Below are 19,991 nucleotides of genomic sequence, written 5' to 3' on the forward strand. Positions count from 1 at the left end.
AGTTGCCCACATTGCAATAGTGGCTATACCTCATCACTGTAGGAGTCCCTCAGGGGGGTGTCCTAGGCCCAACAATCTTCAGCTCCTTCAACAATGACCTTCCCTCCATCGTAAGGTCAGAAGTGGGCACTTTTGCTGATGATTGCCCCTTGACATTCAATAGCATTACTATCACTGAATCCCCCCCCACTATTAACATCCCGGGTACTCCAGTTTCCTTCCATAGTCCAAAGATGTGCGGGTTACCAAAGATTGATCATCCTAAATTGCCCATAGTGTCCCAGGATGTGTAGGTTAGAGGAATTAGCGGGGTAAATGTGTGGGGTTGTGGGGATAAGGCCTGGGGTGGGATTGTTGATGCTGCAGACTTGATGGGCCAAATGGCTTCCTTCTGCACTGTAGGGTTTCTGTGATTCTATGAACTGCCTCCAATGCCACCACATCCTTCCTCAAATAAGGAGATCAAAACGGGACAATACTCCAGATGTGGTCTCACCAACACCCTATACAATTGCAACAACACTTCTCTACTTTTATACTCCAGTCCTTTTGGAATAATTACCAAAATCCCATCTGCCTTTTCTGTAACGTGCTGCACCTGCATACTGACTTTCTGTGATTCATGAACATAGGCACCCAGATTCCTCTGCCTGGACGCATTTTGAATCTGCTTTCCATTTAGGTGATAATTTGCCTTTCTATCTCTTTCTGCCAAAATGGACAACCTCACACTTACCCACATTTAACTCCATCTGCCAAAATTTTGACCCATTCTCCTAGTCTACCCATATCTGTCTGTAGAATATTTATATCCTCTTCACTGCCTGCTTTCCCACCTATTTTAGTATCATCTGCAAATTTTGCTCTGTCCCTGCTGGAAACCATTTGTATAGATTGTGCAATTGTGAGCCCTGAAAAAAAAGTGAGTGCCTTATTTACACCAAGATCTTTTATCACCAGCCAGATTTGGTAGTTAAATCTGTGCGGGTAATTTATGTAAAAGATGCAAGTGGCAGCACTAAAGGCAAGCCTGAAGCTAACATCTCCAAGACCATTCCTCGCCCCAGCCCCTGGTTCTGGACTGTTAACTGCAGTGCTGTAAGATCAGTAAATATGTACAATTTTACAGCGGAAAGCAGCAGGGTCTGTGCCAGTATTTATGCTCCTGCCCCTCTTCACGCAACCCTCTCAACATATCCTTCTATTTCTTTCTCCTTTGTGTGCTTGTCCAACTTCCCCTTATGTTGTTTACCTGTGTGGTAGTGAGTTCCACGTTCTAACTTCTCCCTGGATTAACATGATTTCTCAAGTTTCCTGTTGGATTTAATGGTGCCTATGTTATATTTTAACATGCATCTTCTCAGCAGTATACATGTATGCTTAATTTTGGAGAGTAAAACAGTGCATAGTATTTGTGTGTTTGTTACGGAATATTTAAGTGATGGTCCAAGCCCACCTAGAGTGCTGGTGGTGGGGGCTGTGTAGACTTTGTCACTACAGCCGGACAAGTGAAGGGGCGATTAGCCAAAGACTTTGCATTACTAAATTGAGATGAAAATCATGATAATGAAAACTTGCTTTATCAGTTGTCAATGCAGTGATGAGGCAATCTTGGAAGTAATTACGAATGGAATTAAATTTTACAAGAAAATTAACTCTGCCACAAATTGGATCTGCAAAAAAAAAAAGGTTTTTTGATGAACATGAATGTTAAATGGTACAAGCGTCAGGCTGGGTGTCACGTGGATTTGGAGATGGCTTTTGTATGGCCGCTCAGATGATATGAACTGGGTGTCAAAGGCTTGGATTGACTGCGGTGGGAGTCTGAAGTGGAGTGAAATATTCTCTTCCAGGAGTCTCTCTCCTTTAATCTTGGGTAGGTCTAACTGAGTGGATTTGTTTCTTTCGATACAGCAGCAACAAATTGGCATTTACTTAACAGCAATTAAGGTAATAAGAGATGCTAAGCTCCTTCACAGGAACATGATCAAACACCCAATTACATCAGTCAAGTGTAGTATTTGTTCTTATTGGCCTTTTGGCTAAGATCAAGCCAATCTTAGCCAAAGGGGTGCAAGGCCTTATCTTGTCAGCTTGGATCCAATGCTACAATGTCCCATCTCCCAAACTCTCTACACTTTGACCTCTTGCAAACCTCCCTCTCTCCTTTCCTGCTCCCACTGTTGGTGGTCACTAGATTCAACCTTTCCCCTCTGAACCTCCCGCGTTTCCTTCCGAAAAGCTCACTCTTGGTTTCTTGGTTAACCCTCCGAGTCGTCTCCCATTTGTTCCTCAAGTCTCAGTGAAGCACCTTGAGCAGTTTCTTGTGTTATCGCCACCTTGCTCCAGCTAACCATTCCAGCCCAGACTTTAGAAAATGTTTTTGTCATTCTCAAATGATTTGATTTTATTATTGTCATATGTATTGGTATACAGTGAAAAGTATTGTTTCTTGCGCGCTATACAGACAAAGCATACCGTTCATAGAGAAGGAAAGGAGAGAGTGCAGAATGTAGTGTTACAGTCATAGCTAGGGTGTAGAGAAAGATTAACTTAATATAAGGTAGGTCCATTCAAAGGTCTGGCAGCAGGGAAGAAGCTGTTCTTAAGTCGGTTGGTTCATGACCTCAGACTTTTGTTAAAGTTTATTTATTAGTTACAAGTAAGGCTTACATTAACACGGCAATGAAGTTACTGTGAAATTCCCCTCGTCGCCACACTCCAGCGCCTGTTTGGGTCAATGCACCTAACCAGCATGTCTTTCAGACTGTGGGAGGAAACCGGAGCATGTGGAGGAAACCCACGCAGACACGGGGAGAACGTGCAAACTCCACACAGACAGTGAGCCAAGCCGGGAATCGAACCCAGGTCCCTGGCGCTGTGAGACAGCAGTGCTAACCACTGTGCCACCCTAACCACTGTGCCACCGTGCTGCCCTGTATCTTTTTCCGGATTGAAGAAGGTGGAAGAGAACATGCCCAGGGTGTGTGGGGTTCTTGATTATGCTTTTCCAAGGCAGTGGGAAGTGTAGACAGAGTCAATGGATGGGAGGGAGGCTGGTTTGCGTGATGGACTGGGCTATATTCATGACCCTTTGTAGTTTCTTGCAGTCTTGGGCAGGGCAGGAGCCATACCAAGTTGTGATACAACCAGAATGCTTTCTATGGTGCATCTGTAAAAGCTGGTGAGGTACAGTACCAAGTAAAATATTTTAGAACTGCTCCCTGGAGAAGGGAGAGACAGAGATTTTGAATTGGTCACAATAGGGTACATTTAAGAAATGGGTGTAATGAGGCTATTATGCAGTTATAGTCTTCATATGAATCAGTGACACCGGAGATTCTGATCAGTGCAGTAATGGTATAGTGAGTGAGGTTATGAGCGCAGTGCAAACCAACATACTTGGGACTTGTTGGAGTAGAAATATTAGTGCTAACTTTATCTTGTGAAAAAAGACCAGAGTTGCATTTATGTAGCACCAATTCAAACCTCATGATATCCCATGAAGTGCCCCCCCCCCCCCCCCCCCCCCCCGCCTCACCCCCACACACACCCATCGCCATGCCACCACTCCTGCGCACACTTTCTGTAACCCAATGACTTGGAAAGTTATTGTTGAATCTGCTCTGACTACTGTTTTAGGCAGTGCACTCCTCACCATAATAACTCTGAGAGTAACATTAGTTCACTTCATTTCTCTGATTAGTACTTTCACTGATCATGGTACATTTTTTACCTCAGGTTACAGATCCTCCTGGCAGTAGGAACAGATTTTCCTTATTTATGTGTCAGAAGTCATACTGCTATTTTGTCTTTTGAAAAGCATTTACAGTTACATGAGTAAAATGGGTATAGAGGGATATGGGCCAAACGTGGGCAATTGGGACTAGCTGAGTGGTAAAAACTGGTTGGCATGGACAAGTTGGGCCAAAGGGCCTGTTTCCATGCTGTAAACCTCTAACTCTATTACATCTCCCCTTAACTTTCTTTGCTCTAAGAACAATCCCACTCTATGGTTTTCCATTGTGAGGTAAACACTATTCTTTGGAGGTTCGGGTGAGAATGAGGATAGATGGCAGAGGTTCATCTGAACAGGAGAAGGCTATTCAACTCTGGAAGTCATGCCAATATTTACAAGTGGAAGATAATATATATTTTAAAAATCAAACACTGTCCTAACCAAGTTAGGGCTGGTGAGCGATATGGATACCCCACAGAGACCTTAATGCCTTCCACAGCCCATCTAAAGCTACACTGCTTGCATCCTAATTCGCAACAAGCCCCATCTCGCCTATCACCCTTGTTCTCGTGACCTGCACTGGCTCCCAGTCAAGTAACAACACAATTTTAAAATCCTCTTCCTTGTTTTCAAATCCCTCTCCATCTCTGTAACCTGACACAACCCCACGATCCTCTGATCTCTGCATTCCCTCCAAACCTGACCCCTCTCTCATCCCTGATTTTCATCGCTCGACTGTTAGTGGTTGTGCCTTCTAGCCTAAGCTGTTGTCTGGTTGTCCTAATAATTGCTGATGAAGCTTGGTGTCAGACCTTGATTACACTCTTGGAAAGCATTGCTGGGTTTTTTCACAATGGTATGGGTAATGTATCAATACCAATTGTTGTTTCTTTCCCATGCGTGCAGATAAATAAATGCTTGTATTTATAACGTGCATTTCATTATAACCAGATGACTCCAAGATTTGCAACCTATGAAATACTATTGCAAAGTGTAGTCACAGTTGTAATGTAGACTAGAAGACATCGGAGCAGAAATCGGCCATTCGGCCCTTCAGATCTGCTCCGCCATTCAATGAGAGCATGACTGAACTGATGTGATGATCCTGAACTCCACTTTCCTGTGGTACCTCATAACCCTCGATTCCCTTACTGATTAAAAATCTGTATCTCAGCGTTGAACGTAATTAATGATCCAGCCCCTACAACCCTCTGTGGTAAAGCGTTCCACAGATTCACTCCCCTCTGAGAGAAGAAGTTCCTTCTCATCTCTATCTTAAATGGTTGACCCGCTGGCTCTGAGATTGTGCAGCCTGGTCCTGGACTCTCCCACAAGGGGAAACAACTGTTTTCTGGAATTGCCGCAATCGGTGCCAGGTGCAGTGAGGCTGGAAAATTGCCCCTATATCTCTCAATAAGGTCACTTCTCATTCTTCTAAACTCCAGTGAGTACAAGCTCAAGTAACTCAGCCTTTCCTCATAAGAAAATCCCTCCATAACCAGAATTATCCTAATAAAGAAAGAACAAAGAAAATTACAGCACAGGAACAGGCCCTTCGGCCCTCCAAGCCTGCACCGACCATGCTGCCCGACTGAACTAAAACCCCCTACCCTTCCGGGGATCATATCCCTCTATTCCCATCCTATTCATATATTTGTCAAGATGCCCCCTAGAAGTCACTATTGTATCTGCTTCCACTATCTCCCCGGCAGCACGTTCCAGGCACTCACCACCCTCTGTGCAAGTGACTACTTCCGATGCCAACCTAGGAAACACGGTAGTTATTGAATTTCTCACCTGAAGGACGATACCTCTGACAGTGCAGCACTCCCTTGGTTCTGCACTGGAGTGTCGGCCTGGATTTTTGAGCTCAAAGCCCCTGGAGTGGGACTTGAACCCGCAAACCTGTGACTCAGAGATGAGAGTGCTACCGACTGAGCCACAGTGGACACCAGGAACGGTCTGTCTTGTCTGTCGGTTAACTAGTGAAACGTTAACAATGGCAGAGTATCGAAGTCCGTTTCGCACAGGCCTCTGTGTGGTTCAGACCATCTCCATTTCCTTCCTCAGTCGACCAAACAGAAGAAGATAATTAGCAACTACAAAACCAAGCAGCCACAAACGCAGTGAAACACACACCACCAGGAATGTGGATAATCTGATGTGCTCCTATTGAGGAAGAGCAAGGTTGTAAGTGTAGAGTGGGGGTGGAGGGTGGCTGTATTCATTACTTTTGCTCACCCTCTTGCTTCGTGTGGCTTTTTATATAAATTTGGAGTTTCTCCAAGTTCTTTATCAGTTGGCTTTCACATTGCATCTGTTCCCTGTTGGCCCTGTGGTTCATGTATTTCCTGATTAGAAATACATTGACCCAAAGACCTCGGGCTCGATTCCTGAGCTGTGCCACGGGGATGGTTGGTGGGGTGGGGAGATGTGGGAGGGCGGAAGGATGGCGGCTGTGCTCTGTCGGTTACAAATTACTTCAACATGCTTGGACTGTTGAGGGAAGGGACCAACCAGCTTTGCTGTTGCTGATTGCTACCTGCTGCAGAAGTGCATGCTTGAGGGGATTGGCAGAAGCCAGGATCAGACTTTGTTGTCATGCCAGTTTTAAGGGATTGTGTTGTTGGCACTCGGGTTTCCTTGGAGTTGCTGCTGATCTCAAATTGAGTGCGTTGTACTGGGTCAGCTGTGATTGCCAGAAAGCGCAACTGTGAAGTTTAACCTCCTGGTCAATACCAGGACTTGGGGTTTTTAGCTGTGTAACGCTGGGGTGCATTTGAGTGACTGGTAGTGCGAGAAGAGATCGTGCACCCAAGTTTTATCTGCCTTGGGCTACCTCCACTCCTGTGATCCTCCCATCATCCATGGCAATCTCACATGTGACACCATATTCATCCAGCATAATGGCCTTCTAAAAATAGGGTCTGTTGCACCTGATACAATTAACAACCATGTGAAAACATGTAGAGAGGAACAGAAGAATCTGCACTGTTTTTGCTCCAGAATATGGAGCTGTAACAAATGTAACTTCAAATGTAAGTGGAAGTACTTTGAGGTGATAATGAAGTGCGTTGTGCAGGAAGTGTATTAACACCACATTTAAAGTGTGTTGGATGAGGCTTTATTTCCTGCACTGTATAGTATCAATACCTAATGTACAGTGCCTGGTCACAACCTTGGTACAGCTAATCAATATTTCCTATAATGCCACAAGTGAATCCACTTCAAAACACATTCTGCTTTCTCTGAAGTGTTTTGGGTTGCTTTGTGGTCATAAAAGGATGCTGCTATACATGTCCTATCTGGCGTGAGGACATGTTGAGTCCCTGTTGTCCTTGAGACTCTGGGTCTGTTGCAATATTGGCCTACCTACTTAAATTTAATTCAGAAACCCACTCCTTTTACTGCTGGGATCAATAATATTAACACCCAGTTAGTTCATGTAGTACCATGCAACACTCCACTCCCAGAGAATGGACAAATCACTTTTTTTTCCTGGGTTTTTGCCAAAGTCATTTGAAGTGTTGGGCTGAGATAAATCTTCGGTTTCCTAAGCCAATGCGATTTCTCTGTGTTTAGAACTCGGGGAGGTCTACTGGCAAGGTCTGCTCTTGTATTTCGTGCTATTTTCTGTCTCCTGTGATGCTAAGTGTGTTTTGAACCCTCCTTCTGCACAGAGTAGCTATTATTTTCCTCATCCTTGACCCTAGATAGACTTTGCGCTACAAACCCATTCTGCCCTTTCACTGCTGCTCATCATCCACTATTCTCTGCCTTTTGCTTAACTGAAAAGCATTTGGAGACCTCAGTATGAATTAAGGAATGCTCATTGCTGCTCCCGTTGGGTCTGCACTGCCTTGTGGAGTCAGACACATTGGATTGACTCTTTTGATCGACAGCTTTTTATTCGGACGATTTAATTTTGGAAAGTGCAATTGTGGCTGTTTTAAAACTGTGGAACGATGTCCACTCACACCCTAGAGGGGTCAGAGGTCATTTCAACAACAACTTCCATTGATGTAAGCGCCTTTATCGTGGTAAGATATCCCCATGGGAGCGCAATCGGGTATTGAAACAGAGGAGGAGGCCGGGGATCCAGAAAGTTAGTTAGACTTTGTGCGCATTAAGGTTTGAGAATTTTTTTTTTGAGGGAAGTGAGAGCTGATGATGGTGCAACCAAGGCCACAGGGCACCTGGGACCACGTGAACAGCAGACAAGCTGTGTATCTCCTTAACCAGTTAAGTTTAATGATTGCGGCACAAAGTGAACCAGAGTGGACAGTTTCAATGTTAAATAAGGCAGAATAAAGAGAGAAGAAAAAAGGTGAGATAAAGACGGAGAGACAAAAAGACAGGAAAGTAAGAAAAAAATTAAATGCCACATTTGACGTTTTTAAAATCTCCTAAAACAGTTCAGGACCTGAAGGAATGAGGCTCCACAACTGGTCTTTTTTTGGGGCAAGAGAGGTTAATTGTCCGTAAGTAACAATTATCACACTGTTGAAGGATATTTGAACGTTGCTCTTAATCATTGGACTTAATGACCTGATATTCAGACACACAAAATTAACGTGCAAATGCAGAACTTCATAAAAATCAGAGGTTAAGACCCACATGTCAATTTTTGCCAAGTTAATGACATAGTGGCACAAATTTGACCAGCAACTTGTGACTATTTATGGTTTGTCTCCTCCCTCCTCCACGTTGATGGCCCGTTTGTTCTGCAGATGCTTTTTTTTTCAGTAAAATGGACCCAATGAGGACAGGTGACCAAATGCTTGGTCAAAAAGGTAGATCTAAAATAGAATTTTGAAGGAGGAGGAGAGAGCGAAATGAGGGGTCATGAGGAGGAAATTCTGGAGACTGGGAGGTGGTTAGATGGCTGAAAGCACAGCTGCCAAGGGTGGGGTTAGGGGGTGAAGAAGGGTGGGAGCAGGGGTAGAACGGAGAATGCACAAGAAGACAAAGTTGGAGGATTTGTGGGGGGAAAAAAAAGTTGTGTTTGGAAAGAGCATTTTACACTTATTTTTTTTAAAAAGTGAATGATGGTGGATTGGTTAGCTAACAGGAAGGATAAAGGATTGGTTAGATAATTGGAGGCAAAAAAGGAGCCATATTCTGATAAGCTGTAATTAGTGGAATGTCAGAGGGGCCAATACTGAGCCTGAACTATATACCATCTATATCAATGACTTGGAAGGAGAGGAGGTGCACGCTGGCTATATTTGCTGATGACAAAAGATAGTAGGAAAGTAAGATGTCAACATAGTCTACAAAGCGATTTCGATAGCTTAAGTGAGTGGACAAAAATTGGCCAATGGTGTATAATGTGGGAAAATGCAAACTTGTCCACTTGGGTAGGAAGAATAGAAAGGCAGCATATTATTTGAATGGAGAGAGATTGCAGAATCCAACGGTACAGAGGGATCTGGGTGTCCTGGTACATGAATCTCAAAACGTTAGTATGCAGGTACATTAGGAAGGTAAATGGAATGTTGTTTATTGCAAGGGGAATGGGATATAAAAATAGGGATGTTTTGCTACAGTTGCATAGGGCATTGGTGTAACCACTCCCAGAGTACTATGTACAGTTTTGATCTCCTCATTTAAAACCAGGATATAATTGCATCAGAAGCAATTCAGAGAACATTTACTTGACATTCCTGGAATGTGCTAGTTATTTCATGAGGGAAGGTTGGACCGACTGGGCCTGTAGTCACTGGAGTTTTAGTGACCTTACTGAAACGTAAGTGTTACGAAACAGTTGATGTTATAATGGGACAGGAAGATCCCAGAATGGAGCCCTAGCTCAAAAGACAATTTTTAAAAATCAAATGTGGAGGTACAGAGTCACACGCCCACTAATTAGTTTCAACAACAAGAAAAAACATTTATCAAAGACGGAAGATGGATTGTAACACAATACTCCTTTACTCCTTCTTTAACTTAACAATTACACATCGGTTTTAAGGTGAACACAGATGACCAAAGTCCATTTGAAGTGACAATGGCCTCATTAGTACACAAATTTAGTGTTTGCGGATTTCTCCTCAGAATCTGAGCTCTGACGAAGGGTCATCCTGACTCTCAACGTTGGCTCTATATTCTCTCCACAGATACTGTCAGACCTGCCGAGATTTTTCCAGCATTTTCTGTTTTTGTTTTGGATCTCAGCATCTGCAGTATTTTGCTTTTATCTTTAGCCGAGAGAAAGCTGTTTACAGCTTCATCATCTGTGTCCAACTGCCTCTAGCTTTCAGCTAAAAACGAACGAACAAAGAAAGCTTTTGCTCCCCATACAGTGCCCCTCTAGTTGCTCAGCAACGATCTTTCTTCATTCTGTAGCTCTCTCTCTTCACTCTGTAGCTCTCTAAATGCAATAGTGTCTCAGCTGGAATTGAAACTAACCCCCACACAAACAAACATTTTTGTTCAGCATGAAATCTATCTACAACTTCCTTCCAGGCTCGGAAACATTAAATTAAGACTCCCTAAAATTCGACCTCATTTCTATTGTTTACCCATGCAAATATTAATCCCTTAAAATTACCTTTGGTCCCCCAACATAAGATCCTGAGGGGACTTTGACAAATTGGAGGCTGAAAGGGTGTTTCAGAATTAGGGGCCATGGTTTTTTTTTTAAAAAAAGGGTTTTCCCTTTTAAAATGAAGATGAGAATTTATTTTTCTCAGAGGGTTGTTAGTCTGTGGAATTCTCTTCCCAGAGAGCGGTGGAGTGTAACTCATTGAATGATAGATTCTTGATTGACAAGGGAGTCAAAGATTCTAGGGGGTACGGGAAAGTAACGTTGAAGCTACAAAGCAGATCGGCCATGATCTTATTGAATAGCGGAGGTGGTTCGAGGGCTAAATGGTCTACTGCTGCTCCTAATCTGTATGTTATTTTGTATGTTGCAGGTATGTTGCCCATTGGTGCAATTGATATGGGAGTAAATTGAAGCGATAAAGTATTTATTAATATATTGGCTATACATCCCATGTATAGGAACATGGGATTTCCTGGACAAATTAAATGATAGTCTATCTAGTTCACCCTTCTACTGTCCTGATGCTTGCACAATGAAATGCTAATCAAGTTGATGACTGATTATAACAATTAATCTTTATCAATTAGTCTACAACAGACACTGACATAATGGAGGAAACCCTTCCAGTAATGAAGAGCTTTATGTTCAATCTCACCTTTTATTCCCAAGCATTGCTCTACTTCCCAACGCCATGTATCAAATTACTCCTGCGTCATAGAATTATGAAAGAAATCTATCTAATTTGAATGAATCGATACTAATTGCTTCCGCCCTCTCCTGAGAGAGCTTGTTCCATAGATTGCCCACTTTATAAGCTCAGGAGCAGCACTGCGATTAAATTAGTCCTTTCCACAGTGTTTTTGAGTAGTTATAGCCTTGATACCCTCAGAATTTAACTACACGGACCAAATATTTGTTGGTGAATTTGGCACTCTGCAAAGAATAATGTTTTAATCCAACGTTTTCCAATTTCTCGAATCTGAAATTGTCCAGCACAGGAGGAGGCCATTTGGCCTCTCTGAGCCTGTGCCAGCTCTTTGAAAGATCAATTCCATTAGTCTCATTCACCCTGCTCTTTTCACATAACTGACACAAGATTCCATTTCAATTATACATCCAGTTTCTTTTTGAAAGTTACTATCACTAACAAATGCAAACTTGTTGGACGGTGGTGAGAACCCACTACCAACATGAAGTAGTTGTGGTGAATCACTTGGATGCATTTAAGAGGAAGCTAGCTAAGCAAATCATAGAATCCCTACAGGACAGAAAGAGGCCATTTGGCCCATCGAGCCTGCACCGACAACAATCCCACCCTATCCCCGTAACCCCACATATTCACCCTGCTAATCCTCCCGAAACTAGGGTCAATTTATCATGGCCAATCAATCTAACGCACACATTTTTGGACTGTGGGAGTAAACTGGAGCACCCAGAGGAAACCCACGCTGACATGGGGAGAACGTGCGGACTCCGCACAAACAGTGACCGAAGCCGGGAATCGAACCTGGGGTCCCTGGTGCTGTGAGGCAGCAGTGCTAACCACTGTGCCACCGTGATGTCCACTGAGGGAGAAAGGAGTACATATACTGGTGTGTTAGATGAATTAAGAGGAATGAAGCGACAGAGTTGTCAGAGGGTTGTTGGGCTGGAGGAAGGTGCAGAAATGGAGAGGGGGAGGGGGGATTTGGAAGATGAGAATTTTAAATTTTGAGGTGATGTTGGATTGTGGACCCAGTCACTGAGCATGGGAGAATGAGCAGATTAGGATACAGACAGTGGAAGTTTGGATAAGCTCAAGTTTATGGAAGGTGGAAGATGGGAGGATGACCAAGCGGGCATTGGGATAGCCAAGTCCGGAGATAACGAGAGGTTTGGATGAGGCTTTCAGCAGCAGGTGGACAGAGACTGGCCATTTTGTAGTAGTATACAATGATACTTCACCCAAGTGGTCAAATGTGTGCTGGAATGGTGGGTATCGACAGACTGTGGATAAGGGTGGATGAAGTTGATGTTGTGGTGGAGCAGTAACCTGTCATTTTCTGACATTCCCCAAGTGTACCTTCTAGCAGGGTGGGGGAGAATGTGAACAAAGAATAGTACAGCTCTGGAACAGGTCTTTTTGGCCCTCCAAACCTGCACCAATCATGTTGTATTATCTAGACCAACCGTTTATTTCCCTCTATTTCCCGTCTGTTCATGTCTCTATACAGATAAGTCTAAAATGTCACTAACGTGTCTGCCTCAACCACCTCACTTGGCAGTGCATTCCAGGCCCCCACCACCCTCTGTGTAAAAAAAAACTTCCCCCGCACATCTCCACTGATCCTTCCCTCCCTTACTTTGAACTTGTGCCCCCTTGTAATTGTCATTTCTGCCCTGGGAAATAGCTTCCAACTGTTCACCCTATCCATTCCCCTCATAATTTTATAAACTTCGATCAGGTCGCCCCTCAGCCTCCGTCTTTCGAGGGAGAACAATCCCAGTTTATTCGATCTCTTATTGAATGTGGTCGTGGAATTGTGATCAATAGCCGGGACCTTGGCCGGAGGGAGCGGGGGGACCCGAATTGGGCCCTCTTGTATGTTGGCTTGGTTGCTCTGTCTTTGTCAGTTTGAAACAAAAATAGGGACATGTCTGGCAGGTTAAGTCTCAGAGAACCTAAATTCTGGGCTCTGGAAGCTTCTTTCAGACGCTCCTTCACAATCGTAATCGCTTTAAGTGGCTCTGTATCACATTTTGTTTCATAATGGTATTGAAACATTTTTGCTACGCTTTAAGGTGCTATAGAAATGCAACTTTGTGAAGGTAGTTTGAAAAAGCACTTGTTAACTTTCATTCTCCCCCAAGATATTAATGCTTGTTCTAGTTTGGCGTTGGCTGGCACTATTTTGGCAATGTCACTGAAGGCCGCAGCAAGGCTAGTGTGGGAAATATAAAAATGTCACACTGGGAAGGGATAGTGCTGTTTTTTGAGCTCTTTTGTCTTGAACGCTGGAGATTGGCAATAACTGGGACCGTGCCAGCATCATTCGACTCCCAGAACAAAAAAAAACATTCGGGCCTCTTTCAAATACTTCCCACTTCCGAACAATCCAAAGGAATAACTGTTTGCAAAGTAAAAAATAAACCTGTTTTATGAGCGAGTGATGAGTTTACAGACGCATAGATTCTGATGAGGTGGATGAGGAGGCTCGTAACCTCAGGAGGGTCCCACTTTCGTGGAAAATTCGAAGAAGCAACGACATCAAAACGCGTTATTTTAGCCCAGCCAACAAATGGGTGTTTACCCTTCACACAAGCAACTAGTGGAATTTCCTACCCCAAGGTGTGGTGGATGCTGGGCCAGTGAGTAAATTTAAGGAGGAGTTAGACAGATTTTTAATTGGTAGTGGGGAGAAGGCAGGAAAATGGGGATGAGGAGCATATCAGCCATGATCAAATGGCGGAGCAGACTCGGTGGGCTGAATGGCCTCATTCTGCTCCTATAATCTTCTGAATTTACAATCCCAATCTCACCCTGTTACCAGCAGGGGAGGGATGTGCTTTTGTCTTCTGTTCCTTGGATTGCGGCTGTTCTTTCTGGTCCCCTGAGGGCGAGGGAGTGGATCTTGGGTTCCAGCAGGGGAAGGGGGTGAGGCTCCTGATCCCATGAGGGAGAGGGAGTGGGGCTTGGGTTCCAGCAGAGGAAGGGGGTGAGGCCCATCATCCCATGAGGGAGAGGGAGTGGGGCTTGGGTTCCTGCAGGGGAAGGGAGTGAGACGTCTGGTCCCATGAGCAGGGGAGGGAATGGGGCTTGGGTTCCAGCAGGGGAAGGGGGTGAGGCTCCTGATCCCATGACGGGGAGGGAAAGGGGCTTGGGTTCCAGCAGGGGAAGGGAGTGAGGCTCTGAGACCCAGCTGTGAAAGGGTGTAGGTCCCAATCCCAGTGTGGGGACTTGTTACAGCAGTAGTTCATGGAGCTCCTGACGCCAGCAGAGATACAACCCCAGCAGCTCTGGCCAGAATAGAGGGTGTTTTATTCTGTTGTTAACCCAGGAGTTGTTTTTGTTTATAATTAATTGTTTGTGCCTTTTTAAAAGCCGGGGGTGAGCCCTGTTAATTTCTTGATGTGACAACTGTCACTCCTATTGGGCAATGGTGAAGAGTTAGCTCACTTGAGAAGTGATTGCTCCGAAATAAAAAAATACTCTATTTGCCACCCTTCCAGCAACTTTGATTCGTGGGTTCGTTTTAATAAAAAATACACATGGGGATATCTTGTTGTTTATAGCTGCTCGGTCCACAAATTTACATTAAGTTTGTGCAGAGATGTAGGAGAATTAAATTGTTACTTTTAAACTATGCTGATGGTACCAGGTTTCCTCCCAGTAATAGGTCTTGGTGGTGACGTAGTGGTTTTGTTGCTGAGCTAGTAATCCAGAGACCCAGGGTAACACGCTGAGGACCCGGGTTCGAATCCCACCATGGTAGATGGTGAAATTTGAATTCAATAAAAATCTGGAATTAAGAACCTACTGATGACCCTGAAACCATTGTCAATTGTCATGAAAACCCATCTGGTTCACTAATGTCCTTTAGGGAAAGAAATCTGCTGTCCTTACTTAGTCTGGCCTATGTGTGACTCCAGACCCCAGCAATGTGGTTGACTCTTAACTGTCCTCTGAAATGGCCGAGCGAGCCACTTGACCCTGCAAAGTTCACCTGACTAATATCTGGGGGCTTGTGCCAAAATTGGGAGAGCTGTCTCACAGATTACTCAAGCAACAGCCTGATGTAGTCATATTCAAGAAATCATACCTTGCAGATAACATTTCAGATATCACCGTCACCATTCCTGGGAATTTCCTGGCCCACCTGCAGGACAGATCCGGCAGAAGTGGCGGCGGAATAGTGGTATACAGTCAAGAGGGAGTTGCTTTGGGAGTCCTCAACATCGACCCTGGATCCGCATGGAATCTCATGGCATCAGGTCAAACCTCCTGCTAATTACCATGTACCCCCGCCTCGCCGCAGTGGATGAATCAATGCTCCTCCATGTTGACACCACTTGGAGGAAGCACTGAGGGTGGCAAGGGCACAGAATGTACTCTGGGTGGGGGACTTCAATGTCCATCGCCTAGAGTGACTGGGTTGTACCAGCACAGCCTGGGTTGGCTGGGTCCTGAAGGACAGCGCTGATAGACTGGGATTGTGACAGGTGGTGAGGGAATCAACAAGAGAGAAAAACGTATTGGACCTCACCCTTAAGGTGACCTGAAGGTCTAATACAGATAGGAAATATACAGTAAATGGCAGAACCCTTAAGAGTATTGATAGGCAAAGGGATCTGGGTGTACAGGTATACAGGTCACTGAAAGTGGCAATGCAGGTGGAGAAGGTAGTCAAGAAGGCATACGGCATGCTTGCCTTCATCGGCCGGGGTATTGAGTTTAAAAATTGGCAAAGTCATGTTGCAGCTTTATAGAACCTTAGTTAGGCCGCACTTGGAATATAGTGTTCAATTCTGGTCGCCACACTACCAGAAGGATGTGGAGGCTTTGGAGAGGGTACAGAAAAGATTTACCAGGATGTTGCCTGGTATGGAGGGCATTAGCTATGAGGAGAAGTTGGAGAAACTTGGTTTGTTCTCACTGGAGCGACGGGGGTTGAGGGGCGACCTGATAGAAGTCTACAAGATTATGTGGGGCATGGACAGAGTGGATAGTCAGAAGCTCTTTCCCAGGGTGGAAGAGTCAATTACTAGGGGGCACAGGTTTAAGGTGCGGGGGGGCAAGGTTTAAAGGAGATATACGAGGCAGATTTTCTACACAGAGGGTGGTGGGTGCCTGGAACCCGTTGCTGGGGGAGGTAGTGGAAGCGGATACGGTAGTGACTTTTAAGGGGCGTCTTGACAAGTACATGAATAGGATGGGAATAGAGGGATATGGTCCCTGGAAGGGTAGGGGGTTTTAGTTAAGTTGGGCAGCATGGTCGGCGCGGGCTTGGAGGGCCGAAGGGCCTGTTCCTGTGCTGTAATTTTCTTTGTTCTTACCAACTTGCGTGCCGCAGGTTAACAGTATCAGTAGGAGTGACCACTGCACAGTCCTTGTAGGGGGGAGGCGGGGGGCGCCTGTGGACATTGGAGCAGGGATGAAGTAAGGATTGCGATATTCATCAGTAGCAGAAACACCATTCGTCAGTGTGGAATTAAAAGACCTCCGCTGTGAATAACAGAGATTCAGCACCCCCAGATTAAAGGAAGATGGGACAGGGTTTCCACCCTTGTTTGTATCCAGATTCTCTGCTAGAAAGCATGGTGGTGGACCAGATTGAGTTAGTTTAGGGATGGAGGGACTATAGCGCAAATGATAGTTCAATGGGCAATGGATGCTTGTGGCTGCACTAAACATTCATCAGTGTGGTGTGGTGTGTCTTTATTCATACAGCTTGGGTAAAAAAGCTATATATAGATGCACAAGTGTTTACTATGATAAAGTATGTATCTGTACTCATCAGTGGTCAGTTTAGTGTGGGATCCTGAACTGATTGCAGTGTTTTTGACTCTTTTGTCCATTCTGCCCCTCTTGTGAAACATCATTAATCCCTTTTGTATGCCTTCGATCTGCCCCTCAGTATTTGAGACCATTCCATATTTCCCCATGTGGAAAGGACAGGGTGCAATGGTTCCAGTTGAAGAACTTGCACCAGCACAGTGGGCCAAACGGTCTCCTCCTGTTTTGACAAACCTTCCTGCAAGAACTTTCGCCTAGTGTTTGAACGGGTAATTCAACCGGATATCGGTCCTGAGCCTGATCCAGACCACCAGCACTCTGTTGAGGAGAGGACACTGGATAACAACAGCAGGTGGAAATCCTATCCCATCTTCCTTCAATCTGGAGGTGCTGAACCTTTTGTTTTTCACAGCTGTGGTCTTTTGATTCAACACTGTTGAATGGTAATTCTGGATCCATTCTGTTGCTGGGAAATATTCCCCTCCCACCAATAATTTCCTGTACTTTGAAACCTTCCTCTGGCTGCTCTCACCAACGGTTTTGAAAGATAGGGTTCTGTGTATTCCTAGTTAGTAAAACCCAGTCCCTTTAGTACCATAGTAAGATCTGTTGCTACAGTTCTTATTGGCCATATGTTTGCTTATATTTCAATAGCGGTGAAGCATTTTAACATGTCCTGTGTGTATATCATAAGATGGTTTGTTCATTATTAAAACTATTCTTGCTAGTTCACCTCCAAATCTGTAATTGCCACAGCAGTTTATGATCTGGGGTGGGCTCAAACTCGATTGACTGCGTTCCCTCTCAATAGAATCCTTACAGAGCAGGAGGAGGCCATTCGGCCTTTCAAGCCTGCACTGACAACAGACTCCATCCCTGTAATCCTACGTATTTACCCTTTAATCCCCCTGACACAGGGGCAGTTTACCATGGCTAATCCACCTAACCAGCACCTCTTTCGGACTGTGGGAGGAAACCGGAGCACCTGGAGGAAACCCACACAAAGATGGGGAGAATGTGCAAACTCCGCACAGACAGTGACCCAAGCCGGGAATTGAACCCGAGTCCCTGGCGCTGTGAGGCAGCAGTGCTAACCAGTATGCCACTGTGCCATTTCAGACACTAAAGATGGTTAAGTTGGTGTTTCACTGACCGTGACCGTGGACATTCCCAGTAGTAATTGCCCTTCCTGTCTTTAATCAGGGAAGTGGGACTATCTAAATTGCTATGCCAATGAACTAACATGACTCGATTGGCTGAATGGCCACTTTCCAGATTGTAATCATTCTAAATACTATACTGTCATATTGATTGGGTGGGGGTGGGGGGGGTCTCCCAATCAGTAATTGCTGCACCCCCTCCTGGTATTATTGATGAGGTGGGGGGGGGGGGGTTCTCCCAATCACTAATTGCTGTACCCCCTCCCAGTCATATTGATGGGGGCGGGGTTCCCTAATCAGTAATAGCCGCACCTCCTCCTGGTTATGTTGATGAGGGTGGGGTCTCCCAATCAGTAATTGCTGCACCCCCTCCCGGTATTATTGATTGGGGGTGGGGGGATTCCCTAATCAGTAATATCGCACCCCCTCCTGTTATTATTGATGGGGGGGGGGGGGTTCTCCCAATCAGTAATAGCCGCACCCCCTCCCGGTATTATTGATGGGGGGGGTTCTCCCAATCAGTAATAGCCGCACCCCCTCCCGGTATTATTGATGGGGGGGTTCTCCCAATCAGTAATTGCTGCACCCCCTCCCGGTATTATTGATTGGGAGACCCGCCCCCGCCCATCAATAATACCGGGAGGGGGTGCGGCAATTACTGATTGGGAGAACCCCCCCCCCCATCAATAATACCGGGAGGGGGTACGGCAATTACTGATTGGGAGAACCCCCCCCCCCCCCCCCCCGGTCAGTAATTGCCGCACCCCCTCCCGGTGTTTTGGCCTCCAGAGTGCCCGCCCCCTCGGGCTCTGAGTGACAGCTCTCGGGGCAGCGAATGGTTAAACGGGGCTCCGCCGGTCCGAGCGGGCTGGGTGAGCCGAGCCGAGGCGCCGCTCCGGTCGCCAGAGCCGAGTGATGTGGGTAAGAAAACTGAGGAGGAAGATTTAGGTTAGATTAACCCTTTCCCGCCGCTCGACACCGCCCCCCCCCCCCCCTCCCTCGCAGCAGCAGCAGCAGCCGCCGCCCCCTCACCGGGGCGGAGTGGACGGGAGGAGACAGGGGTCCAGGAGAAGCCTGTAGGCCGCTGGCAGCCTCCGGACGTTGGACAGCCGAGCGGCGGCGAGGCTGGAAATCGAGGCGCGACGGGTGTCGTGTATTCCTCCGGGCTGGAGAGGGGGAAGGAGGCCGGCTGGGGCTAGGGCCGGACTGGGCCTCACCCCCGGGATGTAGTGCTCCTGTCCCGGGAGGCCGCTGACAGCAGACCCTCCTTTAACTGCAGTTACAGCGCAGACTTGTTGCGAAAGATTTGGTGTCGAGAATGTGGACTCTTTCCCCCCACACCCCCCATCTTCTCCAGCCAGATAAATAAGAGGAATGTTCATATGACATAGATTACCCCTGCATTAATATCCCAAGGAGATTTGTTCTTATGTAATATGTTATCCAGAGGGAGATTTCACATCTCATATCATTCAGAAACTCTTCTTGTGTTATGTATTATCCAGAGGATGTTCTTGTGTTATCCAGAGAGGTTGTTTTTATGCAATATATTAATATCCAGGGAGATTGTTCCTGTGCATTAGATTTTCAAGATTGTCCCTATCTAATATGTTATCCATTCTTATGCAACATATATCCAGGGAGATTGTTCCTGTGCATCGTTATCCAGAGGGGAAATTTTCAAGAATATTCACATCATAGAATCCTACAGTGCAGAAGGAGGCCATTCGGCCCATCGAGTCTGCATTGACCGCAATCCCACCCAGGCCCTATCCCCACAAACCCATTTTATCCTGGCTAATCCCCCTGATGCTAAGGGGCAATTTAGCATAGCCAATCAACCTAACCCGCGCGTCTTTGGACTGTGGGAGGAAACCGGAGCACCCGGAGGAAAACCACGCACGTGGGAGAATGTGCAAACTCCACACAGACAGTGACCCAAGCTGGGAATTGAACCCGGGTCCCTGGCGCCGTGAGGCAGCAGTGCTAGCCACCGTGCTGCCCCCTATATCTAATATATTATCCAGGGAGGTGGTTGTTATGCAATAT

General features: G+C 45.7%; 1 protein-coding gene across 3 annotated transcripts in view; it reads left to right on the top strand.

Annotated features, from left to right (window-relative positions):
- zbtb47b (zinc finger and BTB domain containing 47b) overlaps nucleotides 1–19,991 on the top strand; it is a 271,167-nt gene that overhangs the window by 69,520 nt on the left and 181,656 nt on the right. Inside the window, exon 1 of one of the 3 annotated variants that reach the window (XM_078231486.1) lies at nucleotides 18,758–18,863. The exons of 1 other annotated variant lie outside the window; for it this stretch is intronic. In XM_078231486.1, the coding sequence (XP_078087612.1) occupies nucleotides 18,858–18,863 (6 nt within the window). In that variant the 5' untranslated portion in view covers nucleotides 18,758–18,857. Of the gene's footprint in view, nucleotides 1–18,757; nucleotides 18,864–19,991 lie in introns of those variants that run through there. One more of the 3 variants, XM_078231502.1, reaches the window with a different exon arrangement.

This window comes from Mustelus asterias, chromosome 2 (assembly GCF_964213995.1).
Source record: "Mustelus asterias chromosome 2, sMusAst1.hap1.1, whole genome shotgun sequence".
In the NCBI taxonomy this organism is placed as follows: Eukaryota; Metazoa; Chordata; class Chondrichthyes; order Carcharhiniformes; family Triakidae; genus Mustelus; species Mustelus asterias.